The sequence below is a fragment of the Terrapene carolina genome, unplaced genomic scaffold (assembly GCF_002925995.2).
Source record: "Terrapene carolina triunguis isolate 2854851 unplaced genomic scaffold, T_m_triunguis-2.0 Scaffold67, whole genome shotgun sequence".
Lineage (NCBI taxonomy): Eukaryota > Metazoa > Chordata > Testudines > Emydidae > Terrapene > Terrapene triunguis.
The window spans coordinates 27,458,057-27,478,068 of record NW_020664418.1 but is presented as its reverse complement, the minus strand read 5'-3'; the positions used below and the strand labels follow the sequence as shown (position 1 = coordinate 27,478,068).

Below are 20,012 nucleotides of genomic sequence, written 5' to 3'. Positions count from 1 at the left end.
GAACACTTATCAATATACTGAAGCCTACAAAAGTACAAGTGAATCAAAAAGTTCTTTAAAACTTTTTTTCGTGTTTAAAAAGGAGCTTCACATTTGATTAAAAGTGTAAACTACTCTCTTTTCAAATAACATGATAAATACTTTAAAATATAAAAAGAAAAGCGAGAAATCCCACAAAACACAACACTTGGTAATATCTGATATTCTTTAAGATATACATAAAAAGAACAAAGTGGCCTTCTCTTTAATCGTAGTCAAGATCAGATGTAAAAATGATCATCTTAACATGACAAACAAAAATCTGGGCCTCTGACTCATCTTTGAGAAATCTCACCAAAACAGCAGAATCTCAGCCTTAACACAGATCTAACTGCCATTGAATGACCCTGGGTTGTACTGGCACTTACTAGCAAAACCTTCAGCAAAAACTTTAAAATCCCTGAAGGTAACAGCAGTCTAAAAACTAAATAGGCAGTTTTCTCTAACATTTCCAGGGTTAATTCAATAGATGGGAACATTCAAACCTCATCCTAGAACTTGTTTCTATGGAATATGAAGAGTGGCCTTATAAATGTAACAAAAAGTTATTCATTTAGGGGCTATTACACAGAATGAAGTCAATGGCAACACTTCCATAGACATGGAATCCAGTCTTTTCAGAAGCCTACTAAGTTCCAACATTAGAACAGAGCTTAAGGCCCCAATTCAGGAAAGTAGCCCTATTCAGAGAAACACTCAAGCATGTGCTTAAACTTTAAGCTTGAGTTTAAATTCCACTGAAGTCAATGGAACTTTAAAACACGTTTACATTTTTTCCTAAATAGGAATGTATTTAAGCATATGCTCAAGTGTTTCCTTGAATTGGACCTAAGCAAGGGACCAGTGCTGGGAAAGATTCAAGGGGTTAAAGTGTTTCTAACTGTTAGCTCATCAACTTCGAAAGTAGCATTGCCAGGTGAAAAATCATACATATTAAAAAAAAAAACAAAAAAAAACAAGTGTCCTTTCCTATGTTATGACATCAGTGTAGATTATTAAGGCTGAAACTAGCTTTTACAAAATTAAAGTAAATTTTCACTCTTTCACTTTCTGCACATCTCTCAGTTTAGAAAATGTAAACAATCTCACTGTAGTTTACAATTAGTTACTGCTTAATTTTACTGCAAGGTTCTTACACACTAGTACTAGGCAAGAGAATATTTCTTAAATAAAATGCATCCATTAATTTAAAAAGACATGAAATTTTCTATTAGTTTTAGGTTTTGCAAATGCTTAGTTTTTACAAAGTCTAAATTTGGGGGCAAATTTGACCTCAGAGTGTCTCCTGACCCTCCCCTCTACCACAGCTGTGCAAATAAGCCTGCAGAAAAAGAGCACCTCCTCCCAGTCATTAGAAAATGCTGTTTCTTAAATTGCTGAAACACACATTGGGAGAAAGGGAGGCAAAACACAAGCAGGTTTGAAAAAAATCAAACACAAAGTACAGACTATGTAGAGTATTTAAAAAACCTGACTGCCTGTAGCAGGATTGATGTGCATCAGACAGGACAATTAGGAAATGGCAGGGAAATAAAGGAGCAGAGCAAAAGAAGAGGGAGAGGAGACTTTAAAAAACAAAACTGATGGGGAAAAGAAAAGAGAACAGAGATGGAAGGATGTTAAACAACTGAGGTGGGAACACAGATCAGAAGGAAATTTAGACCACATGACTCCCTGCTTTTAGTTATTTTAATGCACATAGGAAATGAGTGACAGAAGCCACAATTTTACAGAAGAGCAGATAGTACCCCCTCTCTGATAGACTGATGGAGAGTCCCCATATAGGCAATGCTGGAGAACACAGGGCTGACCACTAACACCTCATACTTGCTCAATACTGCCTCGAGGCTTAAGGAGATTTAAGAAATAAAGGCAAGTTGTTTTTCTCTTCCCAGTTCTTCAGGTACTACTCAGTCCCACATGGTCAAAGGTGAACCTGGAATCAAAATCTAAACTCTCTTTGCCTGAGGAGCAAAATCTTTGGCAGATCTGAATAGTGAAGTCACACAAGGCTGTAAATGAGCTGCAGCTCTCTCTTCAGTGATGTGTCTACTAAGAAGCACCCTGTTTGTTGATCTGAAAAGACTAGATGCCAGGTTCTTAGTAAAATAATTAATAGAAAATCAACTAATTTATCTCCTCTGATAATTCTATCCATTTGCCAATGAAATTAACAAAAATGTGTTATTCTTGCATGAGAAAAGTTTGACACACAGAATTACTTTTCCTGAAATGAAAACAAATATAATTAATCAATGTGCAAAGGAATCTAATCTGAAGATGCTGAAAATCAATCAGGAGTTATAAAGCTGCTTCTATCCATGTAATCCCTTTCAGCTTTCACATTCCCCCATCAGAGTGTATAAAGATACATATCACAGTCTCCTATGAATTAGTTTAACTGCCCTCTAGCTATATATTAAAAGGACACCAGATGACATGTTCAATGCTTGTAATAACTTTGGTATATTCCTTCCCTCTGGCCAATCAGACTGATTATTTCTTTCAAAACTGTCTTTCATAGAGGGGGGGGAAAAAACACTCACACACTTTGAAAATGACACTGTAGTTCCTCAGATTAACAACCATCTTCTCAACACAAAGTCTTACTGTCATTAATATCAAAATCACAATTCTAGTACTTAGTGCAGTGGTCCCCAAACTTTTTTCATCATGCCCACCCTCACCCGTAATGGAATCTGTCCACGCCCCACCCACCCCCACCTTCCTCCAGGAACTGCAGTTGGGGCCGGGAGTGGGGCCACGGCTCGGGGCAGAGCGGAGCTGGGCGGCGCTCCTTCCCCAACCCCCATGGGGGCTGCCACCGCTCCCCCCAACCAAGGTCCTCCATACCCCCCTAGGGGGGTGCACCCCACAGCATGGAGACCACTGACTTAGTGCAATTAAGTGAGTATATTGGACTCAGAAATGTGGTTTAAACTGTATCGAACTGGTTAACATTCTCTGTTTTTGCAGCATTATGCCAATTAGTACAAATTGTAATTAGAGTTAAGCACCTCTATCCATTCTGGGCACACTTTGTTCAGGATTTTTAAATATAAAAATAGATAAAATATCTGAACAGCAGTGTCAGATTTAAGCTAAGATTCAGAAAAGCATCCCTATTTGGGACAGCAGTTAAGCACAGGATTTAAAAGTTTATTCTTTTATTTATTTTTAAGACGTGTCCTCAACAGGAACAGACTTAAGCATGTGCTTCAGGCCTTTCCTGAATTAGAGTCTTGGTGCAGAGGTTCTTGACCTAAAAAAGAGTCAGAGAAATGATAATGGTCTTTCTATGGTCATATCCACACTGAGATCAGAACCATGCTACAACCAGGCTTGAATTCAGTGTTCTAACCTAGTTTCAATGCCCAATATGGACAGGGATTTCCCCCTCCCCTCCCCCAACAATTGTGGTAAGCAGCCAAGTCACAGCAAAGACACCTTCCCTGTCAGTGTAGTGCATCCTTTTCACCAGATTTCACCACCAACAAAATCCTGCTCCACATTGCTCAGAGAAATTATACCAGAACCCTACTAGGGACAATCATATTTAAACATAGCTGTAGCTAACATGGTCTTGATCCCACTGTGAACAAGAAATGTGCTTAGCAATTGACTATCATAACAATTAAAGCATAAATGCAAAGTTCTACAGTTTTGTTTTTTGAAGGAAAGGTTTTTCTAAGGAACATTTTTGGTCAGTATATCTATAGAAAAGGTTTCCTAATTCTTATTGGCTGAAGTGAGCAGCAGAAACGGCAGCATAAGAAAATTATATCTTTTCTCACTGAAATTTATCATAAAGAAAGTCATTCACATGCAGCAAGCCTTCAAAGGATTGTCAAATTGCATGTTTGTGGGTTTCAGATTATTACTGTCAATATTTTAGAACAGATTAAATGTAATGTTCAGCATTCATTACAAGATCTAGTCTCTTCTTTTCCATTCATTTTAGAATATACTAACTTCCGATGCCCCAACTCTCCACGCACCCTTCTGCCATCTAGTAATCAAGAGGGCCTTTAGTGTCACTGCTAATGTTAGCATAAGGTGAAAGGATGCATGTAACTGCTAACTCCCGGATGGTTCTACTATCTACAAAAAGGCATTCTCCATCTTATAGACTCAGACCTGTATTATCCTTCAACCTCTCCATCTCAGCTGCCACGCACCCACCAAAGTTACAGGTGGATTACTATTTGTATGTGTGTTAGAAATATAGGGAAAGATGTATTTTTAATACTCGAAACTTTCCTCCTTACTACATAACTAGAATATAGAGACTCCAAAGAATCTGTAGTGTCCGGAACCATGCCAGTTCAAAATAAAATGTGCTACTGTGGATTGAACAGGGGGAAAAATGCATATTTGAAAACTCAACACACAAATATCTATTTAAGTAATAAATAGATCACAGATTTACATTTTATTCCACATGCACCCTGGAGCATACAGCCAAATTTGAAGTCGGTAGCATGGAGGAAGCAGCACATTTGAAAAAACAGACCTTAGATGCTTAGCACAGTGGTCACCAACCCGTAGATCGTGATCGACTGGTCGATCCTGGAGCCTCTGCCAGTCGATCACAATCTCCAGCTGCTAAAAGTCCAGCAGCACAGCAGGGTTAAGGCAGACTCCCTGCCCCAGCCCCATGCCGCTCCCGGAAGCAGCCAGCACGCTCCCGCGGCCCCAGGGGTGGGGGTGCAGGGGTCTCCATGCGCTGATCCTGCCTGCAAGCACCGCCCCTGCAGCTTCCATTGGCCAGGAATGGGGAACTACGGCCAATCGGAGCTGCGGAGGTGGTGCTTGCAGGCAGGAGCAGCGTCCAGAGCCACATGCTCCCACCCAGGAACCACAGGGGCATGCTGGCCACTTCCGGGAGCGGTGTGGGGCTGGGGCAGGCAGGGAGCCTGCCTCAGCCCCGCTGTGCCACCGACCGGCGAGAGCCCGCACCCAAATCTCAGCCCTGAGCTCTCTCCCAGAGCCAGCTCCCCATACCCTCTCCTGCACCCTGAATCCCTTCCTGCACTTCAAGCCCCTGCCCCAGCCTCAAGCCCCCTCCAGCAGCTCAACTTCCTGCCCTACGCTCAGTCCAGAGCCCCCTTCCACAGTCCAAACCCCTTGGCCCCAACCCAGAGCCCGCACCCCCTCCTGTACCCCAACTCCCTGCCCCAGCCTCTTGAGAGTGAGTGAGGGTGGGGGATAGCGAGTGACAGAGGGAGGGAGGATGGAGTGAGCATCGGGACCTCGGGGAAGGAGCAGGGTAGTTCTTGCGTTGCACTTAAATTCAAAAAGTGATCTTGTGCGTAAAAAGATTGGAGGCCACTGGTCTAGCAAAACATGCTGTATGTTCCTACCAGTTTAGGTCCCGAACCTCCAGTTTAGGTCCAATCTGACCTGCATAGATGGACTCTCAAAGAGTGGTTTTGCCTTTTCCACTTTTTATGGAACGTTCTAAACTTCCAGTGCCACATTTCTCCCACTCAACCCACCAAAAAAGATCAAAATCAGTGTGACTCTGCAATTGTTAATTGTTCCCAAAATGAATGAATTAATTCTAAAAGGTATGTTGTTTCATATTATTTATGTTCTACCAAATAAGATTGGAGAATCTTACCGGAGATAGGAGGAGGACTACTAGGCAGGAGTTTTTACATGTTGTGCAGGACAAGAATGTTTTTCACTATTGACCTAAAAAGGCTAAAAGTCACCTTGGAATTATTTCCCATTAACACTAAGATTTCAGATTCTAACATTTTTAGGTTGCTATAGCGAGAATCGTCTAAATAATCTTAATAAGTACAAGGCAGATCTTATGTGCATTCCAAAAAAAATTTTTTTCACATCTGATTCTTCCATGTTACAATTGCACCAATGTGTCAAAAATACCTTCCCAGCAGGCCCAACAAAGTCAGGCAGTTGAGGAATAAGCATTTTAAAATAGGACCCTGCACAATGATGGTATTATCCAGATGTCACTTCATTTATCTTCCCTTTGCAAATGTTCATGTCGTAAAAAACCACAGAGGGTAATGGGTAAACCTTCCAGAAGAAGAAAAGAAGAAGAAAAAAAACTTTTTATTTTAAATTTGCCCTCACTAGATAAGATATTAAGAATTTGGTCTTTAAAGACTGTTGAGAGCTAAGAGACAATACATATAAAAGCTATTTAAGTAGTAACGGAAATACTTCATATGAGTGCTGAGCCTTCACTAGAAATGTTTGCTTTCTTCTCTCTAACATGACACAAAGCACCTCCCTGCCCCTCGAGATCCTCTGATTAGTTTTAAGAATGACAATAAATTAGCAAGGATTGGAATGATGAAGCTAATCATTTTAATCAAGTATTGTCCCCCTGTTGTGCTGCAGTTTCAACTCCATCTCCTTCATGTATCAGCTGTTTATCTTTTGTAAAAAACATGTGTTATGTATAATTATGTGAGAATATTATGAGTGCAATGAGTAATGCAAAACAAAAAGTTGTTCCAGTTTGAGTTCAGGTTATTAGGTCTACCCAGAGACTCCAAATATCAGCTGGTTTTTAAGCAGTCAGACACAATACCGTTTTTCCCCTCCCCTAACTGTGTTGTAGGGACGATCAGATTTAATGATTGAGATATGCTGCTCCTTAAGAGCTTCCTAAAGGCTGACTCTGGTAAGTAATGCTGACCATACAACCCACACTTGCTCAACAAAATGCTAAGAGTTGACATTGTTGATTACTTTTTCACTTAGGTGGCAATTACCAGTTATAAAGACTGGAAGTAATCAATCCCAATTTAACAGCTGGGCCTATTGAAGGAATAACAAAAACAATACAAAACTGAAACAAAAGATTAATCTCCAAAATTCTAGAGATAAGATGTAGTAGATGAAGGCATTCCATGTATACTTTTTAAAAAGGAAATTCCCAACAAGAGAAATCACCATGTTTCTGTATTAAAATACTTAATAATTTAAAGTCTTTCCTGAAGATTCTCTTTTGTCATTGTTTTAAATTGTTCTGCACTCCATCAATAGGCCCAGCTGTTAAATTGTGAAGACGTGACAACAAGTATCTAGGCAAACAACTGCTCAGAGACCCTTTTCTTTAGAATAATCAGAGCTGGCTGACAAAAGGGAGCCATGCTGAATGCCCTTTCAACAATTCCTACAAGAAGCAAAGGGGGGGAATTGTAAGTAGAGCACCATCCCTTGCTTCAGTGCATTGCTTTGCAATAAAAAGTCTTCCAGTTTAGAGCAATGGTAACACATGGAACTTATGCAAGTGACAGAATCCCTCTAGTCATAGCTCTGAGCAACTGCACAAGGAAAGAGTGGTACTGGGCTACATTTCTCAGGTACATGAAGATTTTATTAGCTTCTAGGCAAGCTGCCAATAAAAGTGAGTGCTCCTTTAAAAAAGGAGCCTGTAAAACTATTTACTACTTTTATCACCTTAAATGTATAATACATAACAACATAGCCTTGAATTTACTAGCAGAAAAGGAGAGCAAGGACAGTCAGAAATGCCAAACTGAGGCATTTTAACACAAAATTAAAATTCAACTGTTGTGAAAACTCACCAAAACCATATTTTTCCAATGGGGGTATACTACTACATTGGCCAGGAAATGAACCCAGGTCAACTGCTTGGAAGACAGTTATGCACACAGCTATACCACCCATGCTTCTCCAATGGGGATGCAGAAGAAAAAGACACGGTAAGAGTGCATCTACAGTAGGCATTGCCTTGCCTGTTTTTGGCAAGGACACTGATAAAAATGCCAGCATTCAGTTCACACTAGAACATATGTGGTTGGTAAGACCAGTGCAGCTAAATCGTTGCTGAAAAAAGGGTAGGAAGTTTCCTAGTGCACAAGGCTAATTAGTGCTGGTCTGATGTCTTAACTTGAAAGAATGGGTGTACCATTTCTTTAAAATGGTTGCAGCGGGGGAAAAAAGCTTCCGAAAGGTGGCTGGGAAAGGTTCCAAAATGAAGCTCTACAGTGAAGCCGGGTGGGAGGGTCAGAGACAGTATAGCTTTAGGAATAATACTGTTCTCATTCATCTAACACTGATCAAGGAACTTTTATTTGGAACAAACTCCTTTGTAATTATTTACCATTGTCACATGACCAAATTCACTAGCAGAGGCAAAACACTGGGACAACTCTACTTCCTCCTCCCTCCACAAATATCAAAATCAGACCATCTCAAGGGCTGACCACCCACTTTTGTTTCTAGTGAGGTGTATTCTCCTAGCAATGCATGCTGAGAAAACCTACTAACCAATATGTCTGCAACAGTGGAATTAAAAAGAAAACAACATTCAGCCAAACCATCTGTAATCCTAAATATGTTTCAGGACTAGTACCTTCATACTACTCTTATTACAGGAGTGTTCTGTCCTAGAGCTCCTGCCATCTGCAGTTATAACAACCTCAGTTGAAAACCATCTCTTTTCTTCTATACTTCTACCTCATTATGTGTTTCTCCTTGTGATTTGTTACTAGTATTTGTAGGATATTAATAAACTCTGCAAACATTTTGAAGGAAGTTTGAATGTAAAGTGATACACAAAATGAAATTACATTGCCGTAAATGCCTTTATAAAAGTATTTTCTAAATCCACATAAAAACAAAATTTATACAACAGGGGAAATGTTTTCAGTGTGGATACACATTCACCAATTCAGCTCACTGCTCTTTTAAGTAGTCAAAATATTTAAAAACTGAAAGCTAAAGGTTGCATTAAAAACACTGGCAAACAGTATTACCTAATCCCACTGTAATGTGACTAGAAGTAAATAAGAGGTTACAGCCACCTCACTGTTTGTAGTGGGCAATCAAAATTTTAAACTTATGTCACTGACGCAAAGTTTAGCCTGATAAGTTCAAAAGAATCTGCATCCCATGAGCTCCAAGTCAACATGAGATCACTGTTGTGCTCACAAGAATTAAATCGTAATGTTAAGACATGTTTAATATTCAGTCAATATTAAAACTACTGCTTGTGTAACCTTTCATTCTCATGTAACATAGAAACAAACATATTAACTGTGGGAAAATTGTGTTTGTTTCCCTTTGATTTAAAATCGGGTATTTAAGATCAATTCAGCGAAGACTACAAGCTGAGAAAAAGGGGTTATCTCGGAATGTTCCAGGCAGCTGTATGTGCCCCCTCCATCCATCTTAAGACTTCAATTTCCACCTTTTGTGGAAAGGAAATAAACAATTAGCATCCTGTCCAATCACTACTTAACAGCCAGCTTTACTGACTTCAGAACACAATCCTCCTCCTTCACTTTTTCCTAATGCTACGTTATCTCACCCCTAACTTTGTTGCCACAGATGTATTTTCAGACAGATCATACAACTCTGTACTGTGAAATTTTATTCCCATTTTAACGTTGCAAGTATACACAGTCTAGGTTTGTGTTACTTTTGACTGGTTCTCGCTGTACCAAAAAAAGTTTTGAGAAGTTATCCATATAATACTGCTTTGGTATTTTGGCAAGTGGGAATCCTGCTAGGAATAGCATCGATGGGCTGAACTTTGAATAAACTATTTAAATCTTCAGGTATTAGCATTTTTATCCACACAAAGAATTGTGCTGCAGAAGGAACCTCCTCCTCCCCTTCCCCCACACTTCAATTACCCTAAACTGGAAGTAGCTACAAACATCAACCAAAAATAATATTTATTTTTACTTAACTGATACCTTAACTCAAGAGTATCCTTAAAAAAAAGAGAGAGCGAGAGAGAGAGAGAGTAGGGGGATCTTATGGAAAAAACTAAATTAGTCAAATTCTTTTGTGCATGGATGAACAACAGGAAAGCAAAGCCTTGGGGCCTCTAGGGAGGAACCTTGTCCCTGCAGACCTGCTCTGATGTGCTCATGAGATAAGGCTCCACAGTGACACTTAAGGAAAGGCCTGCTCACATTTGAATTTCTGCATTCCTCAAGAACAATTCATGGCAATCACTAACTTTGCAGAGGAGCTACATGAAAGCTTTGGCCAATGAATGAGGGTCATCTGCTCTTTATCACAAGGGTAAACCTCATCCTGGCCAGTTTCTAACCTTTTAACCCTGTGAATTCTTAATTTGCACATGAATAATGGAATTCTTGCCTAGAGTGCAACCTTCAGCTTCCAGTTCCTAACTTTAGAAACCAAGACCTGATCTCCTTGTGTGTTCAGATCTTAAACTCTTGGACACATTAAAGTTTTAGGTTTCCAAATGCAACACGAAGCATTACACTTCTGAAGCAAAAGATAAGCTTGCTGGTGAAAGCTATGACCATGCAAAGTAAAAGAACATCCTTGCACCCTGCTGCTACCAGTAGCTAAGACAGCATTTTCTTTTTTTTCCTCTAAAGAAAGAATGCCCATTTAATGCCTATTCTCCACCTGTTTAATATGTATAGTTCCTTTTTTACCCTGGTCACAAGATAAATTCATTTGCTTTTACATCAACTGACAACTGCTCTGAAATACAATTTGAAAAACTACACACACCCCACAAAACTTTATTTTCATAAGTTCAAAATGCTGGCAGTTCATTCAGATCATGTTAGTAGATAGAATCCTTATGAAAAGGGGGGTTTAAACCAGTTTTGCATCCATATTATATGGGTTTCAAAATATAACTATATCAGTTATCACCTTATTTCATGGGCTAATAACAGACTGACATTTCAAGTGTTAAGACTGCACTATGACTATAAGGAACACATTTCAACACAAGATTACATCATGTTTAACTATTATTTAAAATAATCATCTATATGCAACTAACACCTATTACAATCACTGTACCCAGTTGCCTTTTAAAAAAATGTTCATCTAGAAATCCAGTATCTCTTCCAGTTTTGTCAATGAATAGGAAAGCTTTAAACAAACTAGACAAAACACTTTTTTTCAAGGGAAGAATCTTAATTTTTTTTAGTACAAAGAAAATAGGAAAGCACAACCAATAAAACAAGAATGCCATTCCACAACTCAAATCAGTTAGTCACAACTTTTCACTTGTTAAAGTCTTGAATAAAGATTTATCACAAACAAAATTACCTTTCTGAAGAAGTAATGTTTCACCTGGATTTAGTACCACTATTTCTTACAAAAGTTCAATACTCTCTTAATACAGACTCCAACAAGAAACTCCAGAAGTCTTATACTAATATCTTTCAGGGTGCATGATGCCACACTACTCTTCTTGAAGTGCCCTGTATTAAACAATGCCCTGGATTTTCCGTGAGTCTACAGTTCTAGATATAGGATCCACCACTGCCTGATTAATCTAAGCTTTTTTAAAGTTAGGTCTTACTCCCTCTGGTTGTTAAGAAAACAAAACAAACTTCCAGATGTGAACCAATGCAACACGGTCTTCCTGAATCTGCCAATACAGCCTGAAACAATAACTCTAAGAGAAGCAAACTGTCTCAGTTCATCTCAATGATGCATAAAAATGCTAAAACCAAATTTAAGTTTCAACTCTGTCACTATTTCACTTCTGACCATTTTATCAGAAATATCCAGCTAATGTCTTATCCATCCGTTTTTTTATTTAAATGGAAGTTTGAAGTGGGGAACAACAGATGTTGCTTTCAAGGGTAGAGAACTAGGAGTTCAATCCTCTCAAGAGGATTCCTTCCCTAGTCTCAAAATACCCCCCACACCCAAAAAATCATCACTTCAATACCTAAAGGCCTGATTAAACTAGCACAAACCTTCACTTTTCCTGACTCTTCTAAAAAACAATTATATCAAATCCTAGAGCATAGTGAATTTGTGGGTGTATAAATAAACTGAATACTTAATATTCTGAAAAAAAGTATTAAAATTAATAACATTAATCTAGGAGTACTGCACTGATTGTATTAATTAGTTTCAAATTAGGTAGCACTGTGTGGTTCTGAATTTATCTGAAGCTGCCACAGACGTTTCAGTAACACAGAAGTCATGGTGGAAATGAGCAAAGGAAGACCCTGCTGGAGAAATTAAGACTATCTTCACAGAGAAAACCAGAGGTTTTACTATAATCATACAAGTTTATATGTACTTTCTTCTATGCTGTTTGAAAGTACATACAACTTGTATGGGGTGGGTGGGTGTGTGTGTGTAAAAAATGTGGAAGCAACCAGATAACTTAGTGGCAGACCTCTTTATTGTCATGCAGAAGACCAGAGTTCAGTTCCTAGTCTATGTTTCTTGTTCCCCAAACCAGCAGGGGCTAGGAATACAGCAAAGACAGAACACTCAGGGGCAGATTTTTAAGGATATTTAGGAATCGAAAGAGGCAGATATAATGCCTAGTCTAACTACATTCAATAATCTGGCCCTCAGACCCTAGTAGTAGTTCCTAGCGGTACTCAACAGTGACCTCTGGGACAGTTAAAGAGTAGCATCAACCAATTCCAGAAGGAACCCAGTCCAGTTCTCCCTGGCTATAAGAGTGTGTCTGAGTGTGGCCTCACCTCAATAGTTCAACCCTCGGGGCTCCTCAGACCCTAGAAAACCACCTTACACACATTATGGTTCTCCTCTGGTTCGTGATAACTGGTCAACAACTGAAAGCCTGTCTTAATTTTTTTTATCATTTCCCTTACTTGTAGGCAACACTTCTAACCTTACAACTGTAGTGTTTGTAAAACAATTCTTAAAAACAGTTTGAAACAGAACATGGTAACTTTATATCACCAGTGTATTTTACAGAATGTCAACCCTCCTCAAGAGAGATCAAGCCAAAACAAGAGTACCAAAGGGAATGCCACAAATAGAAGGTCAAATTAACTCCTGACTTCAGTGGAGTTACAGGGAAGGATCTGGCCATAATCTCACACATGTTATAAAAAACAAAGATGTTAACAGAAATTAAATCCATTTGTTTTATTTTTGGTAATATCTGTTTAATCTCTCTTGTACATAGAACAATATAGGGTTTTGTTGTCTTAAGGGTAGTGAAGCCACAAATATGGAAACAGATTAATAAATTGGTAACTACATGTATCCGTGATAAACAAGAGATTCAAGTGCTAGAACTTACTTGCTAGTGTAAGGTGACCTTTTTGACTGAGAATGGCCCCATATTTGTTCAGTGCTAAACACTGGTAAAATCCTTCATCAGATGGTTCTCCTCTTTTTCCTTCCACCTCACTGATATATAAAGAGCCATTGGATAATGTGTAGATCCGATCATTTTCAGAAACTTTTGCTCCATTTTTCAGCCATGTGATCGTAATGGGAACTTCGCCATGTGCCTCGCAATCTAAAACCACTGGGTCCTTCCTTGTGACGGTTATATCCTGTGGCTCTTTTACAAAAAACAGCTCACTAAAGCACCATACTCCTGAGAGAAAGAAAACCGTTTTTGTCTGTAAGTACAGGTGTGCAAGCATCATAAAGCAGTCTTGCAAAACATATCACAATTGTACTGGTGTGATAATTATATCTGTGGCCTAGGAGTACCAGGTTCTACTCCCCCAGAACACAGAGATTTTACTTCAGAGGAAGCAAAAGGATCAGGCCCCAAATTAACTACACAAATATTTGCTTCCTTGTTTTCAAATGTATGCAATTATGTTAATGAGAAAGCAGGAATAGAGTTTTAAATATTTATGTTATCATAACCAAGATTCAGCATAAAAAATTGGAATCTGAATATTCAAACAAACTTATCTTTCCCATCAATCTCTCCTTTCCCTGATTCCCACCAATCTAGGCACTAAGGACATCATCTGATGTTTTTGCAAACAGTAATAAAATAATCCTGATACAGATGTGGAGCTTTTGTTGGTAAAGTATTAGCATCATCTTCAGGGGAATCAGGGAGCACAAGCTGTTTGCTAATTTTACAAGCTTGTCAAAAAGATCTTGAACAGGGTAAGTCATAAAAGTCTAATTTTACAAGAAATAATTAGCAGAACCCTGTCTTTGGAAGCTAGAGGGTTCCTGCCCATGTCCCCAGAAGTGTTTGGACCCTCTGCACCTATTTCAGTGGGAGAAACTTTTATCTTTTGTGACAAATTATGGGGGTGGTTTTTTGGAGTCTTGTGGTTAGGAGGCAACAAAATTTCAACTCTGCTGCCAGAGAACCTGACCAGTTTGCTTCATTTCTGCAGTTCAGCAGAGGTATTTAGAATACAAACAATGCAACTTTCCAGAGTTGGTAATTCTTGCCGCTGGTACCCAGCGGGGGAGGAAAGGCAGGAATTAGCAAACCTTTATTTCAACTTGTGTGTATGGCCAACTGTTCCAGAAACCCGTGACTAATTGATCGCTTACTGTCTAATGGGGGTGGTTTAATTAACCAATACACATTTCTTTAGAAGAACCGCTTCGCAGAGGAAACCAGGTTTTCCAAGCCTTACCCCGCCCCAACACACGCTTAAATCGAGATAAAGTTGATAAGTAGCGAAGAGTCCCGGTACACCATCCCGCTTCTCCTCCACTGATAAAGGCGTGGGGGCTTTATAAAAAAAAATCTGTTCTCTCTGCTAAGAGACTGGGGAGGAGGGTCACTGAATGGGCAGCTCTTGATTAGGACAGAAACTCCTTGGCAATTGATTTCTCGGGTCCTGATCAATAAACGTCCAGGAACCCTCCAATCATGCAATCTGCCCAGGGTCCGCACACATCTGAGAGCTCCTGCCTGCTCCTTTTCATAGCAGCTCCCGGGCTATGCAGATTACGCCTGCACCCTCCTCTCCTGTTGTGACTCCAATCACGGGTCCGCCTTTGATCCCTTTCTCATGCTAACAAAGATCTGAGCTGGGAAAGTGAAAGCCAGACACTGGCAATTAAAAAAGAAGGTGCAGGACGGTCTCTAACCCAGATGCGGTGAATGAAAATGCCCCTGGCCAGCCAGTGCAAGGATTCAATTGGCGGCTTCCCCGGCACCGTATCTTCCCGAATTCACTCCCAGCCTTCCCCAAAGACATCTCCACCGCTCCGTTTGGCTGCTGAAAGTCATCCCCCACCCCCTGCCCCTCTCGGGCCTGGGCCCCTCTTCACGCTGCAGGTAACTGGCTGCACGGGAGCAAACGGCAGCTGCCCCGGCTCTCCCCCGCCGGCACAGTAACTTTCCCGGCCGCCGGCTGGAAGCGGGGCAGAGCCGGACTCCGGCACAGCCACCGATGGAACCATATAAATAAAACCACGTGCGGCTACAGCCCCAGCCCCCGCTCTCCTGGCTGCACAGAGAGCCGGGCCGGAGAAATCCTCCTCCCCCACGCGGGATACCCCCCTTGCCCAGGGAGCACTGGACAGTAGCAGCCCCCGCTCCCCCTCGCCCTGCACGGGGCCGGAGAGGGGACAATGGAGATGGGGAGCGGGGAGAGCAGCCACCCCCCGCTCCCTGGGAGCGCTGCCCACGCGGGACGCCCGGGCTGCGGAAGGTCCGGGCAGCAGCCGCCCCCTCCTCTCCCTCGGGCTCGTGGCCAGCGAGGAACCCCTGGTGTGCAGGCGGCTCCCTGCCGGCGGCCACGGGGGACAATGGACGGGAGGGGGGAGGCTGGACAGCAGCGGCGCGGCCATTAAGAGCAGCTGCCGGCTGGGGAAAGAGGAGCGGGGTCCCGTCCCGGCTCTCCGCACCAGCGCCCGGGGGCTGCCCAGGCTCTGCGCCCGGCGGGTAGGTCCCCCAGGGCGGCGCTGGCTCCCCGCCCGCCGCGGAGATGCACGAGCCGGAGGCCGGGCTCGCGCTGCAAAGTTTGTGGCCGAAGCAGCCCGCCCCCGCCTGGACTCACCTGGGATGGGGAGGATCAGCGCCCAGAGCAGCATCCGATGGGGAACAGGCGCCATTTAGTGGGCTCTCCCTGGCATGCTCCCCCCGCGCGCCCCCAACGTCTTCGCCTCTCCTCGCTCTGAGCCGGAGCCGTCCCTCGGCCGCGGATTCCCACTCCCGGGGACTCTTTCCCTGTGGCCGAGCCCCGGCGCACGGACACAGTGCAAGAGGCGAGAGAGCCCCTGATCAATGGACAAGGGGAGGAGAAAGGGGATGGACAGAGCCTCCCTGAGTGCGCGGCTGTCCCGGCTCTACTTTCTGCATCTAGTCTCCATTGGCCTGGGCGAGGGGCGAGGGGCAGGGCCGTGGGGAGGAGGGGAAAGAGGGACCCTGGGGGAAGGCGTGCGGGGGAGGGACCCGGGGGCTCTCTGGCGCTGGACAATGCACCTGGAACCAGGCTTGCAAGCTGCCCTGGCGGCTGCGGTCAGAGCTAGTGGCTCGCGTGCTGCTGCAGTCAGCGGCCAGCCGAGGAAACCTGCGCCGACTCCTCTCCTGCCAGGGGCACCTTAGCCCTGGTGCGGTGGGTGATGCCAGGGCCCCTGCGGGCTGCTTTTGTGGGGAAGGCGGGGCGCGAGCTCAGGCCTTTTCTTTCCTGCCCGTCCCACGCTCACAGGGGGGGTTTCAAGCTGTAAATCTCCAGGGCGTCCGAGCCAGAGCTGACCCCATGGCTCTCCCTCATCTCCGGGTTCGTTTTGAAGGCAGCCTTTAAAGTCTCTCTCCCCTTCTAGTGATGATGGATTTTTCTTTTATTACCATGTGTCCGTTTCAAAAACCAGAGGGGGGGGACCCTCACTCACCCACCCTGATCTGAATTCTCCCTTCTTCATTTGAACACCGTTTGCCCCAGTGGAGAGAGAGCATGTTGGTCCTAAACAGTTATTTGAGGGGCTTGTTTAAAAACAAATGAGGAAACAAGTTTTACCTCATGACATTTTTCCTTAATAATGCGATTAACCTTCAGAGCTTTGAGGTTCTCATCATTATCAAGCAAGGAAAGGAAACACTATGAACAGCAGTTTTTAAACTAGTTTGAACCATGTTATCTTTACATTGAATCTAGCTTTCTGGGTGGCAGTAGCCATTCCATAGTTTAGGTTTCAACTGAGTGTGTTACTTGTAAAATGGGGATAATGATGCTTCCCACCTTTGTAAAACACTTTGAGATCAGATGAAAAGCACTACATAATAACTATTATAAGACCACTGTTATTCCCTCCCTTTTAAAATCCATAAAAATGTCATATCATATCCTCAAAACTAGTAGGTTAGGCCTACATCTAAAGTACAATTTTTTCTGCAAAACTTGAAGACAATCAGATATGGGGTTCCTGAATTACGACACACTAAAAAGTTAGGTACTCATCAGAATCAAAGATGTTTTTATTATTGCCACAGCTTAAGGAGGGGTGGGAGTGGGGAACAGAAAAGAAAGAGATAACATCTAGTTTACCGGACTCTCCTAGCAAAGTGGTGGTGAGCTAATAAAAGTGCAATTTTCCATGTTATTAATTTCTGAATTTGGAATGTCTCTGAGGATAATTGGGCCTGGCAAACTTAATACAGGGCATGAAATAGCTGATGGAGATCAACCCTTCATTAAAAACAAACAAAACAGTAAGTCTCCAAACCCTTTTTCTTTCATAGATAGATGTGAAAATGGAACCAATTGCCAACAAGGCCTGTCCATGGGAAAAGGAGATTTTTTTTCCACCAGAAGGTTTGTGGGGACGGGAGGGTGTGACAAACCTGTTGAGCCCCCTAAGGCTTGCAGGAGGCTGGGACCTTCAGGAGATCCACTAAGAGGACAATGTCCCCAGGTCTCACCCAGTCCCCCTTTCCTAAAGCCAGCAGGAGGGAGAAATGTCTAGCACACCATAGAAGGTGCACTTGCCCCCACTTCATGCCCTAGCCTGAGGATGCTTTTTGCTGCTGCACCCTCCTGCCGTCACACACAGACTCCGTGAACATTAGACTCCTTTGTGGCCACCTCCATACCCTCCTACAACCTTCGAAGTTTCATTGGGGACCCCCAGAACTTTAGGAGGTGCATCAGAGGCAACCAATAAAGCCCTACAAACCTTAGGGTCATTGAGGAACCAACACAAACACATGCTTTAGGAGGCTCATTAGGGGTCACCTTGACCTCCCCCCCCACACAAACTTTAGGTTTACTGGTGGCCCAACATTGCTTCTGTGCCTTAGGTAGCTCATTGAGGACCATCCCATCCCCACAAGCCTTTCAGGGCTTGTTTGCCCCATCCAAGTCTATTTTGGATTATCAGAGTGGGGCCTGAGAAGCCTATTTTAGTACCTCAGCGGCTAAGACTATTCTGATCATTCAGGGGCTCAGGAGCCTAATAAGGCTGTTGGAGGACCCTCCTAAATCTCAGAGCTGGGGGTAGGGATAATGAACCTTCTGGGCATGGGGGTAGATGCAAGAGGCCCCAAAGAGCCTACTCAGACTCATGAATGTGCAAGGATGTTCCTTATAATGCTCAGCCAGTGGCCACAAGGAGGTTGGGAGCCCTGATGAGCATTCTACACCTTGTCTACACTTGCAGTGATATATAGGGTATGTGAAGCTACATGCTGCAGTGAAAGGCACGCTGCATCTATGCTTGTAGTGACAGGCTCCAGCAGTGGGGAGTCAGTGGGGAAAGGCTCTGGCAGCAAGTAGCAGGACACTGCACTGCTAAAAATAGCTATATAGGTGTGGGAGGCACTGCTTGGCTGTGTAGATGTATGCATAGGGTATTTACCATAAGGTTCAGACGTGTAGGGAACCCTACTCTACTGTACTTGTGTAAGCTGCGCCTCACTCTCCAAAGTGCTATTTATATCCATACTAGCTGGGCATGCAATGACTGTACTCTATATGCTGCGTAAGTATAGATGTACTCCTAGTGAATTGCTATCTCTTGACAGAGAAATGAATGTCGTGTTCATTTTGAAAATTGTTTTTCCCATGTGCATGGTGACAGAGTGTATTTTGAGTGAGTACTGGAAAGTGAGTCTGCAACAGAGTGCAATTAGAAGGAAGCTGATGATAGCCTAATTCCAAGGGTAGTATTAAAACCACTGTCTGATGACCATTTAATGTAACAGAATGATTTTTCCCCTTCAGGTATGAGTTTTCCAATGTGTTGTCTCCACTGGGGCAGAATTAAGCTTGTGGTTGATATGTGAGTGGGACTCTGACTTCTTTAAATGCAATCTGAACATATAATTTGGGAATCTTGTTACCATGGCTGTACTTGACTGGCAGTTTGTATAAAAGGTGTTATAAAGTTATCTGTATTTATCACTGGAGGTTTTTAATTCCTCTTGACTTGTAATTTCTATCCATGCATGTGATCTGAATTCTTTGCTCAGGCTAAACCCTCAGTACAAAATTTGCAAAAGAGTGCATGATAAATCAAAGTGTACACACCAGTGGCACCAATTCAGACATTTCTTTGCCATGGTCAGAGAGAATTCTGGACCCCTCTCTTCCCCCCCCCCCCCCCCATAGGGACACTGGGTCTCCCTTGACCAGGAAGTCTCCCCTATCTCTTACCCAGACAGTGCATGAGCTGGTGCTGCCAGCAGTTGCTTTCTCAGGGGACTCCCCTGTGCTATGCAGTACAGGACTAGACTACCCATGTATCAGGTCACACCATCATTTAGGCCAGCCACCCTTCTATCTGGACAAAGGGGCAGCCAGGCCAAATTTGAGTGATGTTGCAACCTCGTGTGCCAGTCTGCAACACCTCTCACTCACATTTGGCCCAGTTGCTCCTCCATCTGTCAAATTTCAGTGCCATTGCCACCACACAGCCAGAACACCACTCCGTCAGCAGCCATACCGATTTAGTATGGAACCCCTGATTAAAAGTGGTCAGGACATGTGCCCCACTCCAGAGCCTTTGGAACTTTGAGCAAGTGCTAAAATCTTGGTGGGTAGGTTTGGCACATGCACCCCAACCCCTCCTAATTGGTGTCACTGATGCACATACTTTAACACATTCCCAGTTTGTATGCCTGCAAATTCCAAGGCACAAATATGTCCAGTCCCTGCTTTGTACACACAAGTACAAAAACACACAAATCAGGATCCGTGCATGCTTAGAAGTGAACACAGACTTTGAAAAATGTGGCCCCTATTGTTTTCAATGGGAGTTTTGCTTGTTTAGAGCACAGTTCTATTCTCAAAAGTTACTAT

At 42.8% G+C, this 20,012-nt stretch overlaps 1 protein-coding gene across 1 annotated transcript in view; it reads right to left on the bottom strand.

The window, feature by feature from the left end:
• Positions 1-15,828, bottom strand: part of PRTG (protogenin) — a 117,137-nt gene extending 101,309 nt beyond the window's left edge. Inside the window, exons 1-2 of the mRNA XM_024204943.2 lie at positions 15,774-15,828; positions 13,076-13,378 (exon numbers count right to left, since the gene is read on the bottom strand). Of these exons, the coding sequence (XP_024060711.1) occupies positions 13,076-13,378; positions 15,774-15,828 (358 nt within the window). The remainder of the gene's footprint in view (positions 1-13,075; positions 13,379-15,773) is intronic.
• Between the last annotated feature and the right edge of the window lie 4,184 nt (positions 15,829-20,012).